This window comes from Salmo trutta, chromosome 2, assembly GCF_901001165.1.
Source record: "Salmo trutta chromosome 2, fSalTru1.1, whole genome shotgun sequence".
Taxonomy (NCBI): Eukaryota; Metazoa; Chordata; class Actinopteri; order Salmoniformes; family Salmonidae; genus Salmo; species Salmo trutta.
Window position 1 is genome coordinate 32,759,347 of NC_042958.1, and position 26,250 is coordinate 32,785,596.

The 26,250-nt window shown below is 43.6% G+C and overlaps 1 protein-coding gene across 2 annotated transcripts; it reads left to right on the forward strand.

Moving 5' to 3' along the window:
* Nucleotides 1–133: 133 nt before the first annotated feature.
* LOC115154150 (repressor of RNA polymerase III transcription MAF1 homolog) lies at nt 134–24,290 on the forward strand. Of its 2 annotated transcripts, none has more exons than XM_029700107.1 (8): nt 134–655; nt 1,927–2,015; nt 20,681–20,809; nt 21,186–21,348; nt 21,825–21,946; nt 22,195–22,314; nt 22,727–22,819; nt 22,988–24,290. In XM_029700107.1, the coding sequence occupies exons 2-8, from the start codon at nt 1,933–1,935 to the stop codon at nt 23,010–23,012; spliced, it is 735 nt and encodes a 244-aa protein (XP_029555967.1). In that variant the 5' UTR covers nt 134–655; nt 1,927–1,932; the 3' UTR covers nt 23,013–24,290. The 2 variants fall into 2 exon arrangements, with proteins under 2 accessions (XP_029555967.1, XP_029555957.1); XM_029700097.1 differs by lacking the exon at nt 134–655 and adding an exon at nt 782–868.
* Nucleotides 24,291–26,250: the final 1,960 nt, after the last annotated feature.

Here is a 26,250-nt window from a genome sequence, read left to right on the forward strand (position 1 = left end):
GTCGATTTTCGATTTTCAAATTCAGAAACCAAAAACGAAAATAAGTCAATTTATTATGTTCTATGTTGTCTTTTGAATCAAATAACTAATGAACGGACGATAGACAGACCGGGTCGAGTACAGTGGATTTATTCGGTTTTCATCGTTACTGTTGTGTTTTACTTTCAAGTAATCGGTCTGGCTAACGACAAATAGCACAGGGACAATTCGAAATAGACAGAAGTGCAAAATCGGTTAGAAAAGGCGACTTGATCGGACAGAAACCGTAACGTTACTAACGTTAGCTAGCTAATCTCTGTCAAATTATATTGGTCAAAAGGGATGCCGCTGAAATCCAAATCAAACGGATATTTGGATTTAATGTCGCCTCATTTAATCGGCAGAAGCAGTTTTTCGATAAAAGGTTGTACGATAAATCAATTTCGAACGAGCGTATTTTTAAATTGCTGAATTTGAGGAACTAACGTTAGTAGGTAACCTTAGTCTGACGAATTGAAATCACGGACCGAAAGTGCTACGCTAACATACTAGCTCATTTGGCTGGGCAGACAACAACAGATCTGTTTTGCATCATTGCCAAATAAGAAACATTGCGAGTGAAATTGGTGAAGACATTTCAGTTCCGCAAAGAGTGCTGACATTATCTTTGACTTTGGTAAGAAGAAGGATTGTGTACATTAGCTACCTAGATAGTAGCAGAGGTTTTCTTTAGTGGGGGAGGGGATTAACGTTATCTAGTAAGTAAGAAAGAAAGGGGTTGGTCGTTTTGGGACTTTACTTTTTGTTTACCTTCTATATGTTTCCAATGATGTGTATGCTGATTAATGGGTCTGTGGAATCTAGTGCTGAGCGATTAATGCTTTTTGAGGTCGGTTCGATTGTAAAAAAATAATCACGATTTCGGTTTCGATTCTTTTTTTTAAAGTATTACATATTTCAGTTGTTGTGTATATTACATTTGTTTTATTTGATTACTATTATTTCATTCCAAGTTATCATGTCATCTCTGTAGAGCTGCTGTCTGACAAAATCACTATTTTGTAGTTCAAGGGGTCTGAATACTTTTCGAATGCACTGTATATGCATACTCCCCAATGGTGAAGTGGTCTAAGGCACTGCATCTCAGTGTAAGAGGCTTCATTGCAGTCCCTGGTTTGAATCCAGGCTGCATACATCCAGCTGTGATTGGGAGTCTCATTGGGCAGCTGCACAATTGGCCCAGCTTCGTCCGGGGTAGGCCGACATTGTAAATAAGAATTTGTTCTTAACTGACTTGCCTATTTAAATAAAATAAATATGCATTCGGAAAGTATTCAGACCCCTTCCCTTTTTCCACATTTTGTTACGTTACAGCCTTATTATAAAATGTTCCTCATCAATATACCCGTGTGGCTCAGTTGGTAGAGCATGGTGTTTGCAACGCCAGGGTTGTGGGTTCGATTCCCACGGGGGACCAGTACGGAGAAAAAAAATGTATGAAATGTATGCATTCACTACTGTAAGTCGCTCTGGATAAGAGCGTCTGCGAAATGACTAAAGTGTAAAATGTAACTCATAATGACAAAGCAATATAATATTTGTAGTTTTTAAATGCAACATTTTGTGATGTGCGAGTTGAGTTAACAGAAAAAAAACAAATGAAATGGAATTCCAATAATTGATCCAAAGTCAGTCAATTAGTTGTTTAAAAAAATAATAATAACCACCATTTTGGTTAATCGCTCAGCACTAGTGGAATTCAGATCATTTTCTGCTAACCTACTTTTCTGGGCAAAATTTGATCAGCCTGGTCTGAGCCAACCAAGTAGATCAATAACTACACCATGGGGATAAAATATATTTGATACATCCCTTAGGAAGCAGTGAAAAAGTATTATTGAATGTCTGATGGACTGTCTATTTTAACATTTCCCTTTCTTCTCACAGGCAGCAATGAAACTGTTAGAGAACAGCAGTTTTGAAGCTCTGGGCTCTCAACTCTGTGTTGAAACGGGAGAGTCTCACATCCTGGGCAGGTATTTACAATTACAGCACTGGACCAGCAGCATCGGTAGATCAATTGACCTCATATCTAATCACATGGGACAAAGTGTTCTGTAAAGCCTGCCATACTGTTCCATGACTAACACAGGTTCAACATTTAACAGGGTGTACCGGCCATTAGGAGGCTTGTGTGTGAACTGCAAGTACATAGCACCCCCCCCCTCTTACTCGGGTGTATTTCTGATTGGGTTAAGAGGCTCTATTTTAAAAGGCAAGATTAACACTTTGGGGCTCTGTGGAAGCTTCAATAACAACATATGTCAAGGCTGAGGACACTGGCACTGATATGTAAACACAGAGATAAACAACAAACTGTCAGAATAAGATGGTCAACTGAACTTAAACAAAATATACAGTACCAGTCAAGAGTTTGGACACCTACTCATTCAAGAGTTTTTCTTTATTTTTACTATGTTCTACATTGTAGAATAATAGTGAAGACATCAAAACAACACTTGGAATCATGTAGTAACCAAAAAGTGTTAAACAAATCAAAATATATTTTAGATTCTTCAAAGTAGCCACCCTTTGCCTTGATGACAGCTTTGCACACTCTTGGCAATCTCTCAACCAGTTTCACCTGGTATGCTTTTCCAACAGTCTTGAATGAGTTCCCACATATGAGTACTCGTTGGCTGCTTTTCCTTCGGTCTAATGTCCATTGCTCGTGTGTCTTGGCCCAAGCAAATCTCTTCTTATTATTGGTCTCCTTTAGTAGTGGTTTCTTTACAGCAATTCAACCATGAAGGCCTGATTCACGCATTCTCTTCTGAACAGTTGATGTTGAGATGTGTCTGTTACTTGAACTATGTGAAGCATTTATTTGGGCTGCAATTTCTGAGGCTGGTAATTAATGAACTTATCCTCTGCAGCAGAGGTAACTCTGGGTCTTCTTTTCCTGTGGCGGTCCTCATGAGAGCCAGTTTCATCATAGCGCTTGATGGTTTTTGCGTTTGCACTTGAAGAAACTTTCAAAGTTCTTCAAATGTTCCGTATTGACTGACCTTCATGTCTTAAAGTAATGATAGACTATCATTTCTCTTTGCTTATTTGAGCAGTTCATGCCATAATATGTATTTGTATAAGGTTATCTTCTGTATACCACCCTTACCTTGTCACAACACAACTGATTGGCTCAAACTCATTAAGAAGAAAATAAATTCTGCAAATTAACTTTTAACAAGGCACACCTGTTAATTGAAATGCATTCCAGGTGACTACCTCATGAAGCTGGTTGAGAGAATGCCAAGAGTGTGCAAAGATGTCATCAAGGCAAAGGATAGCTACATTGAACAATCTTAAATATAAAATATATTTTGATTTGCTTAACACGTTTTTTGGTTACTACATGATTCCAGGTGTGTTATTTCATAGTTTTGATGTCTTCACTATTATTCCATAATGTACAAAATAATACAAATAAAAACCCTTGAATGGGTAGGTGTCCAAACTTTTTACTGGTACTAATATATATATATTTGTATTATACAGTGCCTTCAGGAAAGTGTTCAGACCCCTTGACTTTTTCCACATTTTGTTACGTTACAGCCTTATTCAAAAATTGATAAAAACATATTTTTTATCCTCAGCAATCTACACACAATACCCCATAATGACAAAGTGAAAACAGGTTTTTAGAAATTTTTGCATATATATTAAAATCAGAAATACCTTATTTACATAAGTATTCAGACCCTTTAATATGAGACTCAAAATTGAGCTCAGGTGCATCCTGTTTCCATTTACCATCCTTAAGATGGTTCTACAACTTGATTGGAGTCCACCTGTGTTAAATTCAATTTATTGGACATGATTTGCAAAGGCACACACCTGTCTATATAAGGTCCCACAGTTGACAGTGTATGTCAGAGCAAAAAACCAAGCCATGAGGTTGAAGGAATTGTCAACAGAGCTCAGAGACAGGATTATGTTGAGGGCAAAGATCTGAGGAAGGGTACCAAAACATTTCTTAAATGGAAGAAGTTTGGAACCACCAAGACTATTCCTAGAGCTGACCGCCTGACCAAACTGAGCAATCGGTGGAGAATGGCCTTGGTCAGGGAGGTGACCAAGAACCTGATGGTTATTCTGACAGAGCTGTAGAAACATCTCAAGGATGATCAATGGAAACAGGATGCATCTGAGCTCAATTTTGAGTCTCATAGAAAAGGGTCTGAATACTTATATAAATAAGGTATTTGTAGAAAAAGCCCATGGAGTTGGTGGAATAATCCTTTAATTCATTGCCACTTACTCAGCTGGGCCAGGGGCGCTTTAATTAGGTCAGGTGGAAATGTCCGACAGATCTCCACTCCATAAAAGGAGGAAATCACTATCGCCTGATCGCGCTGCTTTCTCTTCCTTCACTCTGTCAAATCCAGAAGTTCTGTGCGTCCATGAATCCACAGACTACTCAGTAAATATACCACTTTATGGTTAAAGGAATTCCTGCCTCAGTCTCATCCATTTCTCTGTCACCTGACCCGTGACCACCTGTTCACCCTCACTGTCAGTCATCCTACCTGTCCAGCTACCCACACAGATTCGACTAATCTTTCAATGGTCCTTCGAGCCAGATGATGACGGAACCAAAGACAGGTGGAAAGGAAATGAAGGGGAAGAAGGAGGAATTGTCTCCACTGGAAGGAGGGAGAAAGGAAGAGAGAGCAGCGGAGGGAAAGGTCCTGGAACAAAGAAAAGATCCAGGAGCTAAGCCTAAAGTAACAAAGGCTTCATCCTCAACCACCAGTAGCACCAGGAGAACCAGGCAAGCACCTGGTTATCTTAAGGATTATGTGGTCGAGTTTCCCACATCCAAGGGCAAGCCCACCAGAGCTCAAAGTGGTGATGGATCAGCTGTACGTTTCAGCCATGAACCATCCCCTCTGTGCCAAGGACCAGAAACTGCTTTGGGATGGGAAAGTGTTCTACAGGAAGAACCTATGGAGGTAACTCTCACCGCACAGGTCGACCAGCTTCCTGAGGCAGGCTCCGCTCTCCCCTTAACTGAAGGGAAATCGTCGAGGCACTCTAGATGGAGTGAGAGTTCGACCAGTGGATACCCCTTTGGATGTGGCCATGGCAGCCGCCATTCACTAGCCCTCAGTGAATCACAGACCGCTGTCCTACAAGAGAGGATGAAACTATTAGCGTTGGAGGAAATTGAGCGTCAGATTGAGGAGGAACGACAGGCTGACGAACGATGTCACCTATTGGATGTGCAAGCCCGTAGAGCTCTACAGGAAAGGGAATTCATTGCCAAGGACCTGGCACAGCAGCGACGGCACCGTCAAGCAAGAAGGGAATTGGAGGAGGCACGGATGGTCTCATCCTTCTTGGTGAGGAACGAACAGGGAGCTGACCTGACCACCATTCCAGATGGACCTGACCTGTCTGCCTTTCTTTCCCAATCTGCCCCTCTGGTACAGCATGGCACACAGTCCCCGGAGGCTCCAAGGTCAACAGCCAACACGGAGCAAGGGGGACAGACCACTTCCCAAACGCCCTCTAGGCCAGTGACAGAAGTTAGCTTTCCTCCATCTGGACAAAGCATCACTCCTTCGCCTTTCCGCCAATTACCAACCACGGCAAATCATTCCTCTCGTCCAGGGCCTGGACCAGGCCAGTCCTCAGACGGCAGGTGGGAGGGCTCTCACCGAATTCCGGCTGCCACCCATGGAGGGTCTGGGACAGTAGGGGACAGGCCCAATGAGGCCACAGTGGGCTCATCAGAAGTCCCGGGTTTATCCTTCACGCAACCAGAAGATGGAGCCAACATTATGAAACTGCTAGTAGCCTCAGCCTACGGAATTCCCAGACCCAAACTGCCATACTTTGAGAGCGGAAAGGAGAGTGAATTTGTCCTTTTGGAAATGGCATTGGAGAGCCTACTGGGTATTCACAGTCATCTGTCAGAACGCTACAAGTACCAAGTACTAATGGATCACTTGCGGTTTCCCAGTGCATATAAGCTGGCCCAATCCTTTATGCACTCCGCAATACCATACACTGCCTCTCTCCAGGCCCTGAAAGCGAGATATGGTGAGCCACGCCAGCTAGTCCAGAATGAACTAAACACCATCCTGAACATGTCTCCAATTAAAATGGGAGACCATGCTGCCTTCCAAGAGTTCTCCCTGGCTGTCCAATCCCTGACCTCGATGCTCCAATCCGTTGAAGGAGAAGACGGGAACAGGCTGAAATGTGGCTCCCACGTGGACAGGCTTCTTAGCAAGCTTCCAGTGTCCCTCAGAGACAGTTTCGTTGAACATTGTTTGAACAAAGGCATCCTGAAAGAGGGCTTGAGAAGCACCTATGCTCTTAGAGACCTGGCCACATGGTTGCAGGTGAAAGCGAGGGCGAAGAGCATCGCTCACCAGGCCACAATCTCAGCCATAGTCTACGGGGGAAGGAAGGAGTTTGAACGCCAGGAGGGACAGAAAAGGCCAACTCCCACTACTATGTACTTAAATAGTGAAGCTGGGGAGGAACCCGGGAAGAAGACCCCTCTCAAGAGCAAGAACATCACATTTCAGCCTTACTGTCCATATTGCAATAGTAAGGGGCACTTCCTTGGCTCATGCTCCAAGGTAAAAAAGCTCACTCAACCTCAATTGAAGGCTTGGATCACTTCAGGCGAGCGATGCTACAAGTGTGCCCGTAGCCATAAGGCGGAGACCTGCACATTGAGGAAACCCTGCAATCGCTGTACGGAAATCCATCTCACAGTGTTGCATGATGTAATTCCCCAAGCACAGAAAGAGCAGAGTATGCTCATGGTAGGAGCTGTAAAGGAGCTCTACCTCGAACAGCAGAACCGGTCTCCAAGGGTCATGTTGAAGGTGGTCAAGGTCACTCTGTGGAGTGGAGGGAGAAGCATTGATACATTCGCCGTTCTAGATGATGGGTCTGAACGAACAATCATTCTCCCGGCGGCCACCCGACAGCTTAACCTGGAGGGGATCCCCGAGACCCTTAATCTCAGAACGGTGCGACATGATGTTATCCAAATGAAAGGCTCTGCTGTGACCTTCAGCATTTCCCCTTCAGGAAACAGGGACGTGACCTATACTATCACCAATGCCTTCACGGCGGATGGCCTGAATCTTGCAGAGCACTCCTGCCCGGTAAGTGTTCTACAGAAACAATATCCTCATCTCCGAGGATTGCCTCTTCCTAGCCTGGCCAGAGTAGCTCCACTTATCCTCATTGGGTCAGACCACCCACATCTCGTCACCCCGACTGAGCCTATACGAGCTGGACCAGAAGGCGGGCCTGTTGCTGTCCATACATCCTTGGGTTGGGCTGTGCAAGGTCCAGCCCCTTTACTTCTCTCCACCCAAGCTGTACAGTCACAGCAACTCCTCTTCACCAGAAGCAATCCAGCTCCATCCCCCTGTCCAGCTACTGACCTCCTTCGGAATGTTGAGATGCTATGCAAGATGGACACCTTCTCCAACCGGAAGCTACAGGAGGTCACTCGCTCTAAACAAGACTCCTATGCATTAGACCTCCTGGAGAAGCGCACCACCACCACTGAAATGGATGGCGTTCGGAGGTACGCAACCCCACTGCTACGGATGCCCAACCATCCTCCTCTGGCAACCACGACGCGGGCTGTACTCCCACTATTGCGTGGAACGGAGCGACGCCTGGTGAAGAATCCTGAGCTTGCTGAAGTTCATAACCGAGAGATTCATAACCTTGTAAAGGCAGGCTATGTCACCAAAGTGACAACTCAAGAAGAGGGAAACGCACTCGGCGAATCCTGGTATCTCCCTCATCATGTTATCCAGCAACACGGTGGGAAGTACAGACTTGTCTTCAACTGTTCATTCCAAGCTGCTGGTCAAAGCCTGAATGACTGTCTACTCCCCGGACCAATTTTAGGTCCTTCCTTGCTCGGTGTCCTTCTCCGGTTCCGGCAGCACTCTACAGCCATCAGTGGAGACATCAAAGCCATGTTTCATCAGATTCGTCTGCTGCCTTCCGACACTACACTGCTCCGGTTCATATGGCGAGATATGGAACGAGACGCAGAGCCCACAATCTATGAATGGCAAGTACTCCCATTTGGCACCACCTGCAGTCCTTGCTGTGCCATATACGCTCTGCAGAGACACGCACGGGAGCACCCAGACAGTGACCCAGAAGTATGGGATTCAGTGGAAAAGGCCTTCTATGTGGATAACTGCTTACAGAGCGTCCCATCCACGGCTGAAGCGAAAGCACTCCTTGACAAAGTACGGAATCTCCTGTCCAAAGGGGGATTTGAGGTCCGACAGTGGGCGAGTAACAGAGCGGAGGTTATCCAGCACCTCCCGTCACAAGCCAAGTCTAGTAGCAGTGAACTATGGCTATCGCAGTCTGGCGCTCACCCACAAGAGCCCACTCTAGGATTGAGATGGAGCTGCATACCGGATACCCTGGGGTACAAGCACCGCTCCGCCCTGAGTACCGAAACCCCCACTCTGCGCACCATCTATCGGACCCTGGCCAGTCAATACGATCCCCTTGGGTATATTCTGCCATACACAACCCGGGCCAAAGTCTTAGTCCAGGACCTGTGGCAGACCAAGAGGGACTGGGATGAACCAATCCACCTGGCTGACCTAGTGGAACGATGGATCTGTTGGGAAACAGAGTTATCGGAGCTCTCTGAAGTCCAAATGCCAAGATGTTATGTACCACCCTGTGCTGACCAACTGGGATCATGCCTGGAACTGCATGTGTTCTGTGACGCTTCAGAGCGAGCTTATGTGGCGGTTTCCTATCTAAGAGTGGAGGATAAGGCAGGCCACATCCATGTATCCTTCGTCATGGCCAGGTCCAGGGTTGCACCCAAGAAGCAGTTGTCAATGCCTAGGCTGGAACTCAGTGCTGCCCTTTCCGGAGCCCAGTTGGCATCAACCTTGCGAGCCGAGCTCACCTTGCCAATCCAAAGGGTCATCTACTGGAGTGATTCAACTACTGTATTGACCTGGCTCAAGTCGGAGTCTTGCAGGTATAAGGTGTTCGTCGGAACTCGCATTGCGGAAATCCAAGACCTAACAGAAGTCCAAGACTGGAGGTATGTTGACAGCGTAAACAATCCTGCTGATGACGTTACTCGTGGTAAAACACTTAAGGAACTGGCTCAACCCCATCGCTGGAGTTTGGGGCCACCATTCTTGTCCCAACCAGAGAACGAGTGGCCGACAGCCCCCAGGCGTGCAGCCCCTCCGCAACCAACTGAAGCTCATGAGTTAAGGAAGTCCACCCAATGCTACAGCATCTCTATGGAACCAACAACAGTTCTCCATGACATGACACAATCCCAAACCCTGCCGGATCTGATCACCGCCACAAACCAGACCTCAGATGGGGTGGCTTCCATACCCACCTCCCTCGCGGCAGAGACACTACTCCTCCAGCATGCACAAGCAGTTAGCTTCCCTGAGGAGCTAAAAGCTCTGAAAGCCGGTAGGGAGGTGGCTAAGGACAGCCGTCTTCTCTCTCTGGCCCCAGAATATGATCAAATCCTTGGAGTGATCAGAGTCGGAGGGAGGCTGCGCCAAGCAGAAGTTTTGGATCCCGACGCTATCCACCCAATTATCCTTGACTCCAGACACCCTAGTACCAGGCTCCTCATCAAGAGTTATGATGAGAGGCTTCTCCACCCAGGGCCAGAGAGAGTCTATGGGGAGATGAGGCGGAAGTACTGGATACTTGGAGGACGAGGAGCCATTCGTAAGCACCAATACGCCTGTGTGGAATGTCAGAGATGGCGGGCCATAGCCACGGTGCCCAAAATGGCAGATTTACCCCCTGCTCGCTTGCGCCTCCTCAAACCACCCTTCTGGTCAACAGGAGTGGATTGCTTTGGCCCCTTGACGATCAAGTTAGGTCGTCGAGTGGAAAAGCGCTGGGGCATTGTATTCAAGTGTTTGACCACTAGATGTGTCCACCTGGACCTACTGGAGAGTTTGGATACTGAAGCGTTCCTCATGGCCCTACGGCGGTTTATCTCCCGATGGGGGAAACCCTACGAGATCCTGGCTGACAGTGGTACAAACTTCAAGGCAGGAGAAGCCAGGTTGGAGGAAGCCTTCCAAGCCATGGAACCCAGCCTCCAGGATCAGCTGATGGAGCAACAAATCTCATTCAAATTTAACCCTCCAGGAGCTCCTCATTTTGGAGGAACATGGGAGCAAGAGATCAAATCTGTAAAGACGGCCTTACGAGTCGTACTGGGGTACCAAACTGTCACGGAAACTGTCTTGCGGACTGTCCTGATAGAGGTGGAAGGGATACTGAACTCCAAACCCTTGGGATATCTCTCTGCAGACGTCGCTGACCCCGATCCGGTTACACCGAATATGCTCTTGATGGGACGCCGAGATGCATCACTTCCTCAAGCCATGTACGCTGATACCAACCTCGTTGGCAGGCGCCGGTGGCGATACAGCCAGATCTTGGCTGACCATTTCTGGGCCCGATTCATTCGGGATTACCTACCAAGTCTACAGCACAGAGGGAAATGGCGGAGAGAAATGGCCAGCCTGGAAACTGGCCAAGTTGTAATGATGGTGGACCCTCAGCTGCCTCGAGCCTCCTGGCCTGTGGGCCGTATCACTAAGATCATGCCTGGGACCGATGGTCGTGTTAGATCGGTGGAGATCCAGGTAAAGAACCGGACATATATCAGGCCCGTTGCCAGACTAATTCCTCTCCCTGAGATGACAGAGGACGGGGAGCAATGAGCCTTTTTTGAGGAGTGTGGAAATTAACCAATTTCTGGGGTGGCTGTAGAAAAAGCCCATGGAGTTGGTGGAATAATCCTTTAATTCATTGCCACTTACTCAGCTGGGCCAGGGGCGCTTTAATTAGGTCAGGTGGAAATGTCCGACAGATCTCCACTCCATAAAATGAGGAAATCTCTATCGCCTGATCGCGCTGCTTTCTCTTCCTTCACTCTGTCAAATCCAGAAGTTCTGTGCGTCCATGAATCCACAGACTACTCAGTAAATATACCACTTTATGGTTAAAGGAATTCCTGCCTCAGTCTCATCCATTTCTCTGTCACCTGACCCGTGACCACCTGTTCACCCTCACTGTCAGTCATCCTACCTGTCCAGCTACCCACACAGATTCCACTAATCTTTCAGTATTTCTGTTGATTTATTTTTAAAAACCTGCTTTCACTTTGTCATTATGGGGTATTGTGTGTAGATTGATGAGGAAACATCTATTTTAGATGAAGGCTGTAACGTAACAAAATGTGGTTGAAGTCAAGGGGTCTGAATACTTTTTGAAGGCACACACAACCTACCAATCCGTTTTTCTACCAAACACACACAAACCAAAACCACAATGATAGACACCTCTCTCAGAGATTGATGTCATAAAACCTGAAAGGGGTGTGTCGCCTCATGACGTGTCTGTGCTAAAGATAAGTGGTGTAGGCTACCTGATTTAAGTACCTGAGCAGGACCAGATGAGTCAATATCGTGTGTTATGCAGTAGAATTGCCATAGAAATGTAGCCCTATTCAATCCCTGTAGCGATTACTGGTAATGTGGAACATTTAGCTAAATAGGCGGAATCTCTCTCGCAAAAAGTCTTGATCCCGCAAATAGGGTAATGAATGAGTGTTTTGTGTTATGCGACAGGGGGTTAGATTAACTGTACTGCAGCAGAGGGGTATACTAGGAACTCAATGAGTTAGCCCACTAACTTTGATAAACAACCAGAAATAACTATTTACTTTCTATAACTATTTACTTTCATAAAGAAAGCTAAACTTCTTTGGGTTTTTGATTGTTGAGTTAAGCCTGAAAACTTATCTTTAAAAAAAAGTAGTTATTTCTAGAATATTCAGGCAAGTTAGCAGGCTAACTCATTGATCCTTAGTAGTATACCCTTCAGGCGTTGAGGTAACAGTAGGAACAGGGATGTTGCATAAAGGACTCTAGGTTATGAAACCAGTGGATATGGTGGTGATGACCCCTGTTCTGGCTGTGATCAATAGGGGCAGTCTGATGCAGGACAGAGTGTACTCTTACAGGGCTTTGTGGCTATTTGTAGACTGTGTAATGGAGAGTGGTATGGAGTATAAACCAGGAGGAACGACTGACCCCTCTCATTGAAGCCACAAAGTTCAAGGCCGAATGCTGAACTGCAGGCATTGTTTTCAGAAAAAACAGGATGCCCCATTATAGGGTAAATCTGTATTGAATTCATAACTTTTTGACAGCATCACTTTTGATTTAAACAAAACGTTCAATGCATGTTTGCCAATGGAAGAAGTAGTCAGAAAGTGACTTTTTGGACCTGAATGCAAAAACATTCAGGGGATAGAGGTACTCAAAGTTGATACATTTTGCGTACTCCAACGTACCATGAGAAATCTATGTCTTCATCACTGGAAAATATAAACGGTTGAGTTGGATATCATTTAAAAGCTTAAACAGGGTTGTAAACTATTTTATTTCAAATGTTTTTTTACTTCAATTATCTAAAAATGCGTAGCCTACAATTTTTTTCTTCTTCATATTAGCATATAGCTTAGACTCTACTTTACATCATCAGTGGTTTTTGTGTTGTGCCCGCCATCAGTTGAGACACAGCATGCTCTTGAGTACAGGGTGGGTGTCATTTCAATCATAGAAATATAATTATAGAAATATAATTAACAAAGTGGACCTATCCCTTCACACCACTGCAATTTAGCTGGTACACCATTGAAATTGAATAAAAATGTGTACGTCTAATTACAACCACAAAAAAGGCTTCAGGTCCTCCCACCGTCGAATGTCAACTTAAGTGGTCATGTCTATTCTATAATCTATATTTCTATGATTTTCAATAGGTTTCCTATGGAGGATTTACAGTATAATTTTAAACAAACAGATATTCCCATTCAAGTCACCATTCTCTGTGTGGACCTCAAACCATATTGTGGTACCATTTGAAAGTCAAAATGTAAATGTTAATCACATTTTCGTACATTTATCAGCCAAACATGACACCCACCCTGTATTCAAGAGCATGTTGTTTCTCAACCGATGGCAGGCACAACAAAAAACCTCAAATGTAAAATAGGGTCTAAGCTACAGCATAGAATACCACAGGTGGGCTCCAATCAAGTTTTAGAAACACCTCAAGGATGATCAATGGAAACATGATGCACCTGAGCTCAAATTCGAGTCTCATAGCAAAGGATCTGAATACTTATGTAAATAAGGTATTTCTGGTTTTGTTGTTTTGCAAATATTTATAATTTTTTTTTTGCTATGTCGTTATTGGGTATTGTGTGTACATTGATGATGAAAACATCTATTTAATCCATTTTAGCTGTAACATAACAAAATGTGGAAAAAGGGAAGGGGTCTGAATACTTTTTGAATGCACTGTACATCTCCCTTGTCTCACGTACCCCTAATATAGATAACAATCAATGTCTTATATATACAAGACAATCACAATATGATATACAATTGGCACCAAAAGGCAGACCATATACTATCCCGGGCATTTTCTTCTCACTCACTTTTGAGCCCTGAAACTGCCTATATAGGTTATAAGTTCCAAATGCTTTGCTTACCAAGAAGACAGTGGATGTTCCTAAGTGGCCATGTTACAGTTTTGACTTCAATCTGCTTGAAATATTATGGCAAGACTCGAACCTTTATCTCTAGCCATGATCCCCAACATTGACAGAGCTTGAAGAGTTTTTAAAAGAATAATAGGCAAAGCACATAGAGACTTACCCAAGAAGACTAACAGCTCTAATTGCTGCCAAAGGTGTTTCTAACATGCATGGACTCAGGGAGCTGAGTACTTATGCAATTACTATTTTATTTTTGTATATATATATATATATATATATATATATATATATATATATATATATATATATATACTCTACAGTGCATTTGGAAAGTATTCAGACCCCTTGACTTTTTTCACATTGTTGAGTTACAGCCTTATTCTAAAATGGTTTAAATAAAACAAGCCATGAGGTCGAAGGAATTGTCCGTAGAGCTCCGAGACAGGATTGTGCCGAGGCACAGATCTGGAGAAGGGTACCAAAACATTTCTGCAGCATTGAAGGTCCCCAAAAACACAGTAGCCTCCATCATTCTTAAGTGGACGAAATGTAGAACCACCAAGACTCTTCCTAGAGCTGGCCTTCTGGCCAAACTGGCAATCAGGGGAAAAGGGCCTTGGTCAGGGAGGTGACCAAGAACTCGATGGTCACTCTGACAAAACTTAAGAGTTTCTCTGTGGAGATGGGAGAACCTTCCAGAAGGACAACCATCTCTGCAGCACTCCACCAATCAGGCCTTTATGGTAGGGCGGCCAGACGGCAGCCACTCCTCTTTAAAAGGCATATGACAGCCCGCTTGGAGTTTGTCAAAAGGCACCGAAAGACGCAGACCATGAGAAACAAAATTCTCTGGTCTGATGAAACCAAGATTCAACTATTTGGCCTGAATGCCAAGCGTCACGTCTGGAGGAAACCTGGCACCATCCCTACGGTGAAGCATGGTGGTGGCAGCATCATGCTGTGGGGATATTTTTCAGCGGCAGGGACTGGGAGACTAGTCAGGATCGAAGGAAAGATGAACAGAGCAAAGTATAGAGAGATCAATGATGAAAAACTGCTCCAGAGCGCTCAGGAACTCAGACTGGGGCAAAGGTTCACCTTCCAACAGGACAACGACCCTAAGCACACAGCCAAGACAACGCAGGAGTGGCTTCAGGACAAGTCTATGAATGTCCTTGAGTGGCCCAGCCAGAGCCCGGACTTTAACCTGATCTAACATCTCTGGAGAGACCTGAAAATAGCTGTGCAGCGACGCTCCCCATCCATCCTGACAGAACTTGAGAGGATCTGCAGAGAAGCATGGAAGAAACCCCCCAAATACAGGTATGCCAAGCTGGTTTCGTCATACCCAAGAAGATTAGAGGCTGTAATCACTGCCAAGGTGCTTCAACAAAGTACTGAGTAAAGGGTCATAATACTTATATAAATGTAATATTTCAGTTTTAAATTTTTTATAAATTATACTTAAAAAAAGGTTTTTCCTTTGTCATTCTGGGGTATTGTGTGTAGATTGAGGAGGGGAAAACAATATAAAACATTTTACAATAAGACTGTAACATAACACAATATAGAAAAAGTCAAGGGCATTGAGTATGAGAAAATGGCAATCTTTGTGTGTGTGTGTGTGTGTGTGTGTGTGTGTGTGTGTGTGTGTGTGTGTGTGTGTGTGTGTGTGTGTGTGTGTGTGTGTGTGTGTGTGTGTGTGTGTGTGTGTGTGTGTGTGTGTGTGTGTGTGTGTGTGTGTGTGTATATATATTGCAGTTCAAGTTGAAGTCGGATATATTGCAGTTGAAGTACATTTAAACTCAGTTTTTCACAATTCCTGACATATAATCCTAGTAAAAATGCCCTGTCTTAGGTCAGTTAGGATCACCACTTTATTTTAAGAATGTGAAATGTCAGAATAATAATAGTAATTTATTTCGGCTTTTATTTCTTTCATCACATTCCCAGTGGGTCAGAAGTTTACATACACTCAATTAGTATTTGGTAGCATTGCCTTTAAATTGTTTAACTTAGGTCAAATGTTTCGGGTAGCCTTCCACAAGCTTCCCACAATAAGTTGGGAGAGCTGGTGACAGAGCTGGTGTAACTGAGTCAGGTTTGTAGGCCTCCTTGCTCGCACACGCTTTTTCAGTTCTGCCCACACATTTTCTATAGGATTGAGGTCAGGGCTTTGTGATGGCCACTCCAATACCTTGACTTTGTTGTCCTTAAGCCATTTTGCCACAACTTTGGAAGTATGCTTGGGGTCATTGTCCATTTGGAAGACCCATTTGTGACCAAGCTTTAACTTCCTGACTGATGTCTTGAGATGTTGCTTCAATATACCCGCATAATTTTCCTTCGTCATGATGCCATTTATTTTGTGACGTGCACCAGTCCCTCCTGCAACAAAACACCCCCACAACAGGATGCTGCCACCGCAGTGCTTCACGGTTGGAATGGTGTTCTTTGGCTCTCAAGCATCCCCCTTTTTTCTCCAAACATAACGATGGTCATTATAGCCAAACAGTTCTATTTTTGTTTCATCAGACCAGAGGACATTTCTCCAAAAAGTATGATCTTTGTCCCCATGTGCAGTTGCAAACCGTATTCTGGATTTTTTTATGGCGGTTTTGGAGCAGTGGCTTCTTCCTTGCTGAGCGGCCTTTCAGGTTATGTCGATATAGGACTCGTGTACTGTGGATATAGATACTTTTGTACCTGTTTCCTCCAGCATCTTCACAAGGTCCTTTGCTGTTGTTCTAGGATTGATTTGCACTTTTCGCACCAAAGTACGTTCATCTCTAGGAGACAGAACGCGTCTCCTTCCTGAGCGGTATGACAGCTGTGTGGTCCCATGGTGTTTATACTTGCGTACTATTGTTTGTACAGATGAACGTGGTACCGTCAGGCATTTGGAAATTGCTCCCACGGATGAACCAGACTTGTGGAGGTGTACAATTTTGTTTTCTGAGGTCTTGGCTGATTTCTTTTGATTTTCCCATGATGTCAAGCGAAGAGGCACTGAGTTTGAAGGTAGGCCTTGAAATACATCCACAGGTACATCTCCAATAGACTAATTGACATCATTTGAGTCAATCAGAAGCTTCTAAAGACGTGACATCATTTTCTGGAATTTTCCAAGCTGTTTAAAGGCCCAGTCAACTTAGTGTATGTAAACTTCTGACCCACTGGAATTGTGATACAGTAAATTATAAATGAAATAATCTGTCTGTAAACAATTGTTGGAAAAATGACTTGTGTCATGCACAAAGTAGATGTCCTAACCAACTTGCCAAACTATAGTTTGTTAACAAGAAATTTGTGGAGTGGTTGAAAAATTAGTTTTAATGACTCCAACCTAAGTGTATGTAAACTTCCGACTTCAACTGTATATATATACTTTTTTTGGAAGACAATCATGGTACCAATATTTGCTTCTATTACACAAAATGTGTGTTCTTGAAACAATTTATTTAAAAATCGCACACAGAAGCAGTTATAAGGATCATTTTAATTGCTAATGGCAGCCGTCAGGGCCCCAGTCGGCCTTCAACGTGAGATTCTCAATGAGAGGGGGCAGCCCTGAGCTAGCTTGCAACGTCACTTCCTGGAGTAGCTCAAACTGCGAATTTTATGTATCTGTTGGACGCCATCTTAGCAAATGTTTTTGGCTTCAAATGCGCTATTGAGTCTACATATAGGAATGAATGGTGTCTCGTGATCAATGACTATCAATTCATACGCAGTCATTGGCATATAGACACATACACACACAGCTGAGCACTGAAACAGCTACCGAGTGCTGGTGTTTAGCCTGCTGCTTACTGAATTAGAATTGGCAACAATGGCAGCAAGAGCCGTGCTGGCACAATGTGACCCAATGAGGCTGCTTCTTTCCACCCTAATAAAGAGCCAAAGTCTGCCAATACTCAGCAAAGTTCAACTGGACCCATTACTCATGATAAACAGAGCACACACTCACACATGAATTTGAGGAAGTTCACAAATTCTGTCAGTGATAGTTTTCCTTAGAATGTCGGTTTCTGGATAATGTCTTTATTTGATTGAACCAGGAAGTCTGTTACAAATAGGCCTACACCCACAAACAACTATCCTTTATATGCTAATTTGTGCATTTATTCACAACTAGGCCTAATTATCCACAGGTTATTAGCTCAGCTTTTTAGGTCAACTTTTCTATGGATTTCAGATCATCTCTGTTTGTTCAGTATTTTTTTATTTGTCTGTTAATGGAAACTAGGCCAGTCATGTCACCACCCCCCGTAACCTTTGCTCCTTCCTATAATAAGACTGGGCCACAGTGTGTCTCTGAGCCAGATTTTGGGTTGCACAACCTCTGCTCTTACATAACTGGGGCTGAGGGAAAAATAAACACATGACTAGACTCTGCTCCACTCCCTCTGCATTCCACCCATACCCCTCAAATAGAACACAGTGAAACAGAGACACAGATGCTTGTTCAAAGCAATAAATACAGAACACGAGACATACTGTGCCTTGCAAAAGTATTTGGACCTCTTGGATTTTCTTCACATTTTATTGTTACAAAGTGGGATTAAAATAGATTTAATTGTCATTGTTTGTCAACAATACACAAAATATTATGTCAAAGTGGGGGGAAAAGTGAACTTTTTTTAATTGATAAAACATTTAATAACTAGAATATAGTCGTTGCATAAATATTCAGCTCCTTTGTTTAGGCAAGCCTAAATTAGTGCAGGAGTAAAATGTTGCTTAACAAATCACAAAGTTACATGGACTCACTCTGTGTGAAGTTATAGGGGTTAACATTATTTTTAATGACTAACCCTTCCTCTGTCCCCTCAGCCAAGTATTGCATTTCAAGCACAGATTCAACAACAAAGACCAGGGAGCTTTTCGAAAGCCTCGTAAAAAAGGACAGTGATTTGTAGATGGTTAACAATAACAAATCAGACATTTAATATATTTTTAAGCATGGTCTAGTTAATTATGCTGTGCATTATGCATGGCTTGACATGTAACTTTGTTTTGCCACTTGTCCTTTTCTTTTACTTGTCCAATAGCACAAGTCACTTGTATAAAAAGCAATGAGGTTGATGCAACAGATCAGACCGTTTAGCTTAAAATGTTGAAGTTTTATTTCTTCATATTATAAGCTCAACAATGCGCACATGGCTGTTGGCTACATGCAAATGTTCCAAAATGCAATTAGCAGGGAAAACACCATTCTCAAAAGCGCACCTCATGCACAAGTGGTTTCATGTGACAGAGATGAAAGTATCCATTAGAAATTAAGAAAGGGGAGATCTAAAGATGCATCAACTAGCATGGGTTACTAATATGACTAGTATTATGCGTTTGGCTGTAGGACAATTAAAGAACGTTGATTTGAAAGCCAATAAAACATGGAAAATGCTTGTTTTAATGGCATATTATGTGTTTATAAAATAATTCCTTCAACATTTCAGTGGTCGTATTTTGGCTAGGCTACTTTGAAACAAGACATACTTCATAAAATGACATACAATGTCCAGGTTTTAAACAATTACGTTTTATGGTTAAATAGTTTTAAAATGTTGACCTCCTCCGCTCAGATTCAAGGTAGGTGATGTTGCGGTGCACAACAGGCACTGTCCTTCACTCTCTGGTCTTGTGACCATTTGATCTGCCTTTAGACGTTAATGTTAATTATCCTTCATTATGTTAGTCAAACATGACTGGTGTTTAGCCTATATTTATGTCATTAAAACTCTCATTAAAGTTTGGCTACATTTTCATGGCGCCTCTGTCATGTCAGCATCGGTTTGGACATGAGGCTGTAGCCAATATGCATATCACCTACACTTTGACATGTAGTTTTTTATTTATTTATGTAGGCTACATGAAACAGATTTTAATATTATTCCGGTGTTGGCCTCTCTGATTCAATTCTGATCGGAGTAATTGTTTGATATTGTGATTTCTGTGTTTTACATTTCTACTTTTCCATTCGGACTACTTAAATCTACAGTATATTCTTCTTGTCTGAATTAAAAGAAAAAAATGTTTACTTGTCCCAGACAGGAGGACTAGCGTTAATGTCGATTCCAGCATTATGTATTAAATCACCCAGAAACCTCAAAGATACAGTCGTCCTTCTGAACTGAGCTGTAGGACAGGAATGAAACTGCTCAGGGATGAGGCTATTGATGATTTTTAAAACGGTATGGTACACCGTTGGGTTGAGCGTGCAGAGATTGAAACAGAGACAGGGAGGTTTTAGTCCGCAAAAACAACTTTACTAAGACAGAAAACAAACATAACAAAGAAAATCACTTAGGTCTTGAAATACATCCACAGGTACACCTCCAATTGCCCATCAGAAGCTTCTAAAGCCATGACATCATTTTCTGGAATTTTCCAAGCTGTTTAAAGGCACAGTCAACTTCTGACCCACTGGAATTGTGATACAGTGAATTATAAGTTAAATAATCTGTCTGTAAACAATTGTTGGAAAAATTACTTGTGTCAAGCGCAAAGTAGATGTCCTAACCGACTTGCCAAAACTATAGTTTGTTAACAAGAAATTTGTGGAGTGGTTGAAAAACTAGTTTTAATGACTCCAGCCTAAGTGTATGTAAACTTCTAAATTCCACTGTAGCTAGCTACATTTCCTAATGTTTTGCTTGATGTTAGTCTTGCATTTTAACTTGCTACTGGAGAACTACACAGCTGGAGGAAAGCACCAGAGAAAAGTAGCCTTCACAACAGTCAGAGCGCTGTCTGGTGATCCAGTGGCGAAAGCAAAGATATTTAATCCGATTGGAGAATTGCAACTAAAGGACAAAATTTGTCCATTTTAGATCTACGTTTTCAAAACGCAGCAAGATATTGTTTGTGTTTTATCCTTCATTTTGTGAGTGAAAAACGCAAAATCCTGCATTAGCACGACCCCTGAGTATTGAATTGGGGACATGACTAGTTTGATACAATACCCATGTTCTCCTTAGTCAGTAGCTAAATGGACAAAAGTACAATGACAAAAGTTAACTCTGGGTTTTTTGTCTGTCTCTATAGGATCGAGAGCTACTCCTGCAAGATGGCTGGTGATGACAAGCACATGTTTAAGCAATTTTGCCAGGAGGGGGAGCCACATGTCCTAGAGGCCCTCTCGCCCCCCCAGTCCAGCGCCACCAGCCCACCCCAGTAAGTACCACAGCCACACCCCTTATCAATGTTTACATAACACGGAAATCACACTAGGAATGAAACGGAAGCAAACAGGGAGGGACCGCCTGTTTTTCATTGCGGAATGTTTTGCTATGGTGTGCACTAATGCATTGATACTGGTGTTGTGTCACGGTATTAGTCTCTTATGTGGCACACTAAGGGGGTGGCAGGTAGCCTAGCAGTTATCTAGTAACCATAAGCATTGGTCTAGTAACCATAAGGTCACTGGTTCGAATCCCTGAGCCGACTAGGTGAAAAATATGTCTGTGCACTAGATAATTAATTTTAACTTCCCAACCAAATTACTGAACTCTCTCCCTCTCTCTCTACTCATCTCACTTGTTTTGTGCAGACTGGGGAAGAGCAGTGAGGACGCTGAAAACCCTCTGAGTGACAAGTGTTGCAGGAAGACCTTGTTTTACCTCATCACCACGCTCAACGAGTCGTTCAGGCCCGACTACGACTTCAGCGCAGCCCGGGCCCACGAGTTTAGCCGGGAGCCTAGCCTCAATTGGGTCAGTAGCACTGCCTCTACCCCTCTCATGATTACACCACTTTAGAATGACTTTAAACCAATCTAATTCATGCCTAATTTCAGAATTGCCCAGATACTCATATACAGATACTTTGAATCATTCCATGCAAGTCACGTAAGCACATTGTTACAAAGCCATACACATAAGGGGGAGGGTAGTGAGTTTTCTACAAGGGGCTTATGGAATATCACAGGCTGTAAGATAGAGGTGTCAAACTCAATTCCTGGAGGGCCATGTCTGCTGGTTTGTTTTATTTCCTTTCGTTTTGTGTCTAATTAAGACCTAAACCACCAGGTGACTAAGCAATAACCTTAATTATAACCTGATTTATCACAATAACCTTAAATGATCAATCAAGTACAGACAATCGGCCCTCCGGGATTTGAGTTTGACAGGTCTACATGTCTGTGCGGAGAATAAGTAGTCCTAATGATTGTGTGCCGTGTCTCCTCCAGGTGGCGAATGCAGTGAACAGCAGCCTGTACTCATCAGTTGGAATGGAGTTCAACTCTCTGGGGCCTGAGCTGTGGAACTCCATCGACCAGGAAATTTGCCTGCAGGAATGTGACATTTACAGGCAAGTCGGTTGGGGATATGGTGGTCCCGCGTGGATCAGCTGGTAGAGCATGGCGCTTGCAACGTCAGGGTTGTGTATTCGATTATCTTGGTGGACCAGTACAAAAAAATAAATGCATGCATTCACTACTGTAAGTCGTTCTGGATAAGAGCGTCTGCTAAATGACTAAAATGTGAACGTAAATGTATATGCTGCTAGTTTTGTTTGTCGCCAGTATATGTAGTATATATGTCCTTATTTGTCCTCAGCTACAACCCTGACCTGGACTCAGACCCCTTTGGGGAGGAAGGCAGCCTCTGGTCCTTCAACTATTTCTTCTACAACAAGAAGCTGAAGAGGATTGTATTCTTCACCTGTCGCTCTGTCAGGTGAGCAGCCACAGCGGGCTTCAGTCTGACTCCATTATCAATGCAATCTGTGACAATACACATATGAGTCCGAAATAGTTTCTGGCCTGTGGATGACTTTCTATGGTCCACTGTGTATGTTCTAAAATTGGAAAATCTGTCTCATGTTGCTGGTATGAATTGCTCACACCAAACCAGCACAGCAGCAGGAGTTGATTGGGCTTGACGTGCCGAGGCAGCTTGTTCACAACCCAAAGCTTGTCTGATCTCATGATGTGTGACACTGTTATCCATTACCAGGAGGACAAAAGGCCAGGAAAGGGGACTACCAGGTCAACTCCAAAACCTCCACAAACAATCTGTCAACCAGAGCAACCACATGTACCTGTATGTTTGAATAATGAGGCATGATTTTTCTGCTTTATTTCTGTAGTGTGTTGAGTGGGTATGGCTGCGGTTGTCTGGACAACGAGTTGGACATGGAGCTGGATGATGAAGAGGAGATGGATGGATTCACTGAGGACAGGTGGGATCAGGTTACTATAGTAATGTTACTACCTGCTTATACTCTTCTAGTGCACCAATGGGCCTCAGTCTTACATATATACTTTTGTCTGTGCATGGGGGTTACATTTGGGTTTCGTGTCTAAATAGAGCCATGATTGACACTTCCTTGTTCTCTCCCCGTCGGCAGGTTCCCCAGAGCTCTTTGTGTCTAGGCACACCCAGGCCAAACATCTAGGCCTACACAACCTCTTCCCCCATCCTGTTTCTTTTTTCCTCATCTATCCTTGTTTTTTTCTCGATGTTCTGTACAGCCTGACCCAGGAAGCCATTTGCTCATATAGAGGAAATACATTTGTTTCCCCCCATTGACAAGTACATGTTTCACGGCTTTCACGTCAGCTGGATCCGACCCATACCGTGAAAGACATTTTCTAAATGCCCAGGGTAACTGGGATCTAGGTCTCCTGTTTATTGTGCTTTCTCTATCTTCCATTGTCACTGAGCTAAGAACTGACTCTGTGCCTGATCATTTGATGGAAGGACCTTCCCATGCCTCTCAAACCACATCCTCTTGACCTGACACCAGCCTCTGCTTGGATGCTGCACTCAAAGAAACCTGCCCAATACTTATTGGATCTGTCTTGGATATTTATGGACAAGCGAGACCATGGAGAGCTAACCCTGACAAGCAAACATTCTCTTTTATTAAAAATCACAGAAACCGCTGTGTAAGTGGAGATAGAAGTCCACAGTGCAACACCAACATCAGTGAGAGCCATGGAAGGGGAGGGGCTTATTACATCAAACTTCTCCAATCCCACTGGGTAGAGGGTGGGACAACGACAGCTAATTCGATTGACTGTCTATCCAGCTGATTTCCATTTGTGACTGCTTCCTTTGTGTGGCTTTTATGCTTGACAGTGGTGTTAATGTGAGAACTGAAAACTTTTATAGCTCCAAGTTTTTAAACAAATGCTGCTTTTGTAATGGAAACATTGTAATATCTTATGCTGTCTTATTACTGCACATGACATGTGTAGATGGGAGATGGAGATGACTCTGCCAAGGAAAGCAATATGACATCAGACTTGCAGCTTATACAAGATCACTTTCATGAGCGCCTCTGTCACATTGTTCTGCTTATCAATAACCATGTTCCTCAATGTGTGATTTTTCTGGTTCCCTTATGATTTAGGCTAACCTATTGTAAAACTTGTACCCATTTTCCACTGCTACAATCATCCATTTATTTTATGCTCAAACATTACAAAGGCTTTGATGTAAAGCCAAGTGAATGTACTTAACACAGGCAGCAAAGGCATCAGCCATACTTCCAGTAATGTTATTAAAGTGTTTTACAGTATTCTTTAGAAAGAAAAACCCTGTTATCTCTGTTCCCTGTGTAAGGCTTGTGAACTCCCATGATGACCTCTGTTCAGGACCTGTTTTGATTATACAGCATATGTTAATAAAGTTGTGTTTGAAGCAAATAGTGTCCTCTGTGTTGTCATAGAGAGTGGACACGGGCAACTCACCCAACACAACACATCCCACTCAGGGAAGAAGAGGACCAAAACGAAGATGTTTTGAACAGTAATGACTACAATGTGATACAGCAATGTAAGGTATAGTTAACCATGTTTCCTACAAGAGGAACGTGTTATGTTACACCTCACACTACAACCTTTTTAATAACTAAAAGTGTTCCTATGGACATTGTTGAGTAATGCAAAGAAACATGGAAGGGGCTTTAAACTCGCTCCTGCTCAATCCGTCTTCCTTAAATTAGGTAAGAGGCAGAGAACATAGACCTCATATAACAATGGTAAACCTTCAATAAATAATTGGAATAGCACAAGCTATACTTATCACCAGGGGGCGCAACTTTCGTTTTAGAATTGGGGGAAACATACACATTTTTTTTATCCAGTCGGATAAACACTCCAAACAGCCTACCCGACCGCTTGGAGGAGTCCGCATTGTCCTAAAGCACACCGTTCCCTCGTTTTGTATCACATTCCAATGATAAAACTGGGGAGGACAAAAATGCTATTTCAGAATGTGGGGGGGACGTGTCCCTCCCGTCCCCAGTGAAAGATGCGCCCCTGCTTATCACGACTGATTTAACATTTGAATGTTCTTACAAGGTAAATGGCGGTCATCTTAATCTTGGAGACTAGAGGTATGATCAGGGGAGAAAAGGACCAGGGCAGGAAAGTCCAGAAGCGGAACTATGGCTAGTGAACACCAAACCAGGCAGGTAGAAGTTGACTTCAGACAGATGGATGCTACAGCTAGATAGAGGGGCTCAGAACCCCTCGTGCAGTGGGGATGAAGCAGAAAAGAGAAACATGCAGTTGGGGTAATATCTCATTAAGCCAATAACCAAAACTTTTACACTATAACAGCACAGCTACAGAAAACAAAGGAGTCTAGGAACACAAATGAAAAGAAAATTGAATGAAAAGTAAAAGTACAAGAATGGATAAAGAGGGGTTGAAGGGGAGAGAATGGATGGATAGAGGTTATACAAAGTTCTTACCTAATATAGAAATCCCTGCATGCTCCTCCTTCCTCCCTCCCTACCTGCCTCCCGCTTCCTCCCTGCACACCACGGGAGGCTGTTGAGGGGAGGACGGCTCATAATAATGGCCAGAATGGAGCAAATGGAATGGTGTCAAACACCTGGAAACCATGTGTTTGATGTATTTGATACCATTCCACCAATACCGTTACAGTCCTTACCACGAGCCTGTTCTCCCCAAATAAGGTGCCACCAACCTACTGTGCTGCACACGTCCTCCTTACTCCCTGTGTGACCTGAGCTATGGGTACAAATAGCTCACTACACATCAACAAAGTGAAAGAAAGCTCCAATTTGCTGCTCTTTCCTCCCTGCGTGCGTGTCCACCTTACTTCCTCCTAGTGAAGCTAACGCAGCCACTAAGGGCACAAGTAACTCACGACAGATCAACACGATGAAAGAAAGCTCCAACTTGCTGCTCCTTCCTCTTTGCGTGTGCATCCTCCTTCCTTTCTCCATGTGACCTGAGTTAACTCAATGTAGCCGCTAGTGGCACAAAAAGCTCACTACACATCAACACAGGGAAAGAAGGCTCCAAGTTGCTGCTCCTTCTTCCCTGCGTACGCGTTCTCCTTCCTTCTTAACGGCACACCCCCTCCTTCCACCCTGTGTGAACATAGTGGCTGAGGCTGAATGAACTGTTAATCTCGCTACCAGATAAGGCTGTGCCGATAGCCAGGTGTACCAGTGGTAAGGATTCACTCCATGGTGCTGAAAAGAAAGCTCTGCTGTTGGGACAGCTTTATGTAGACCCTAACAGTTTTTGGGCACCGTTTGTCACCATTATAGTGCAATTCATGTATTGTTTAGTGTTGTGTTGTGTAGTGGCTTTGCTGGCATGCATCAACATGCCAGCAAGTTGCCCC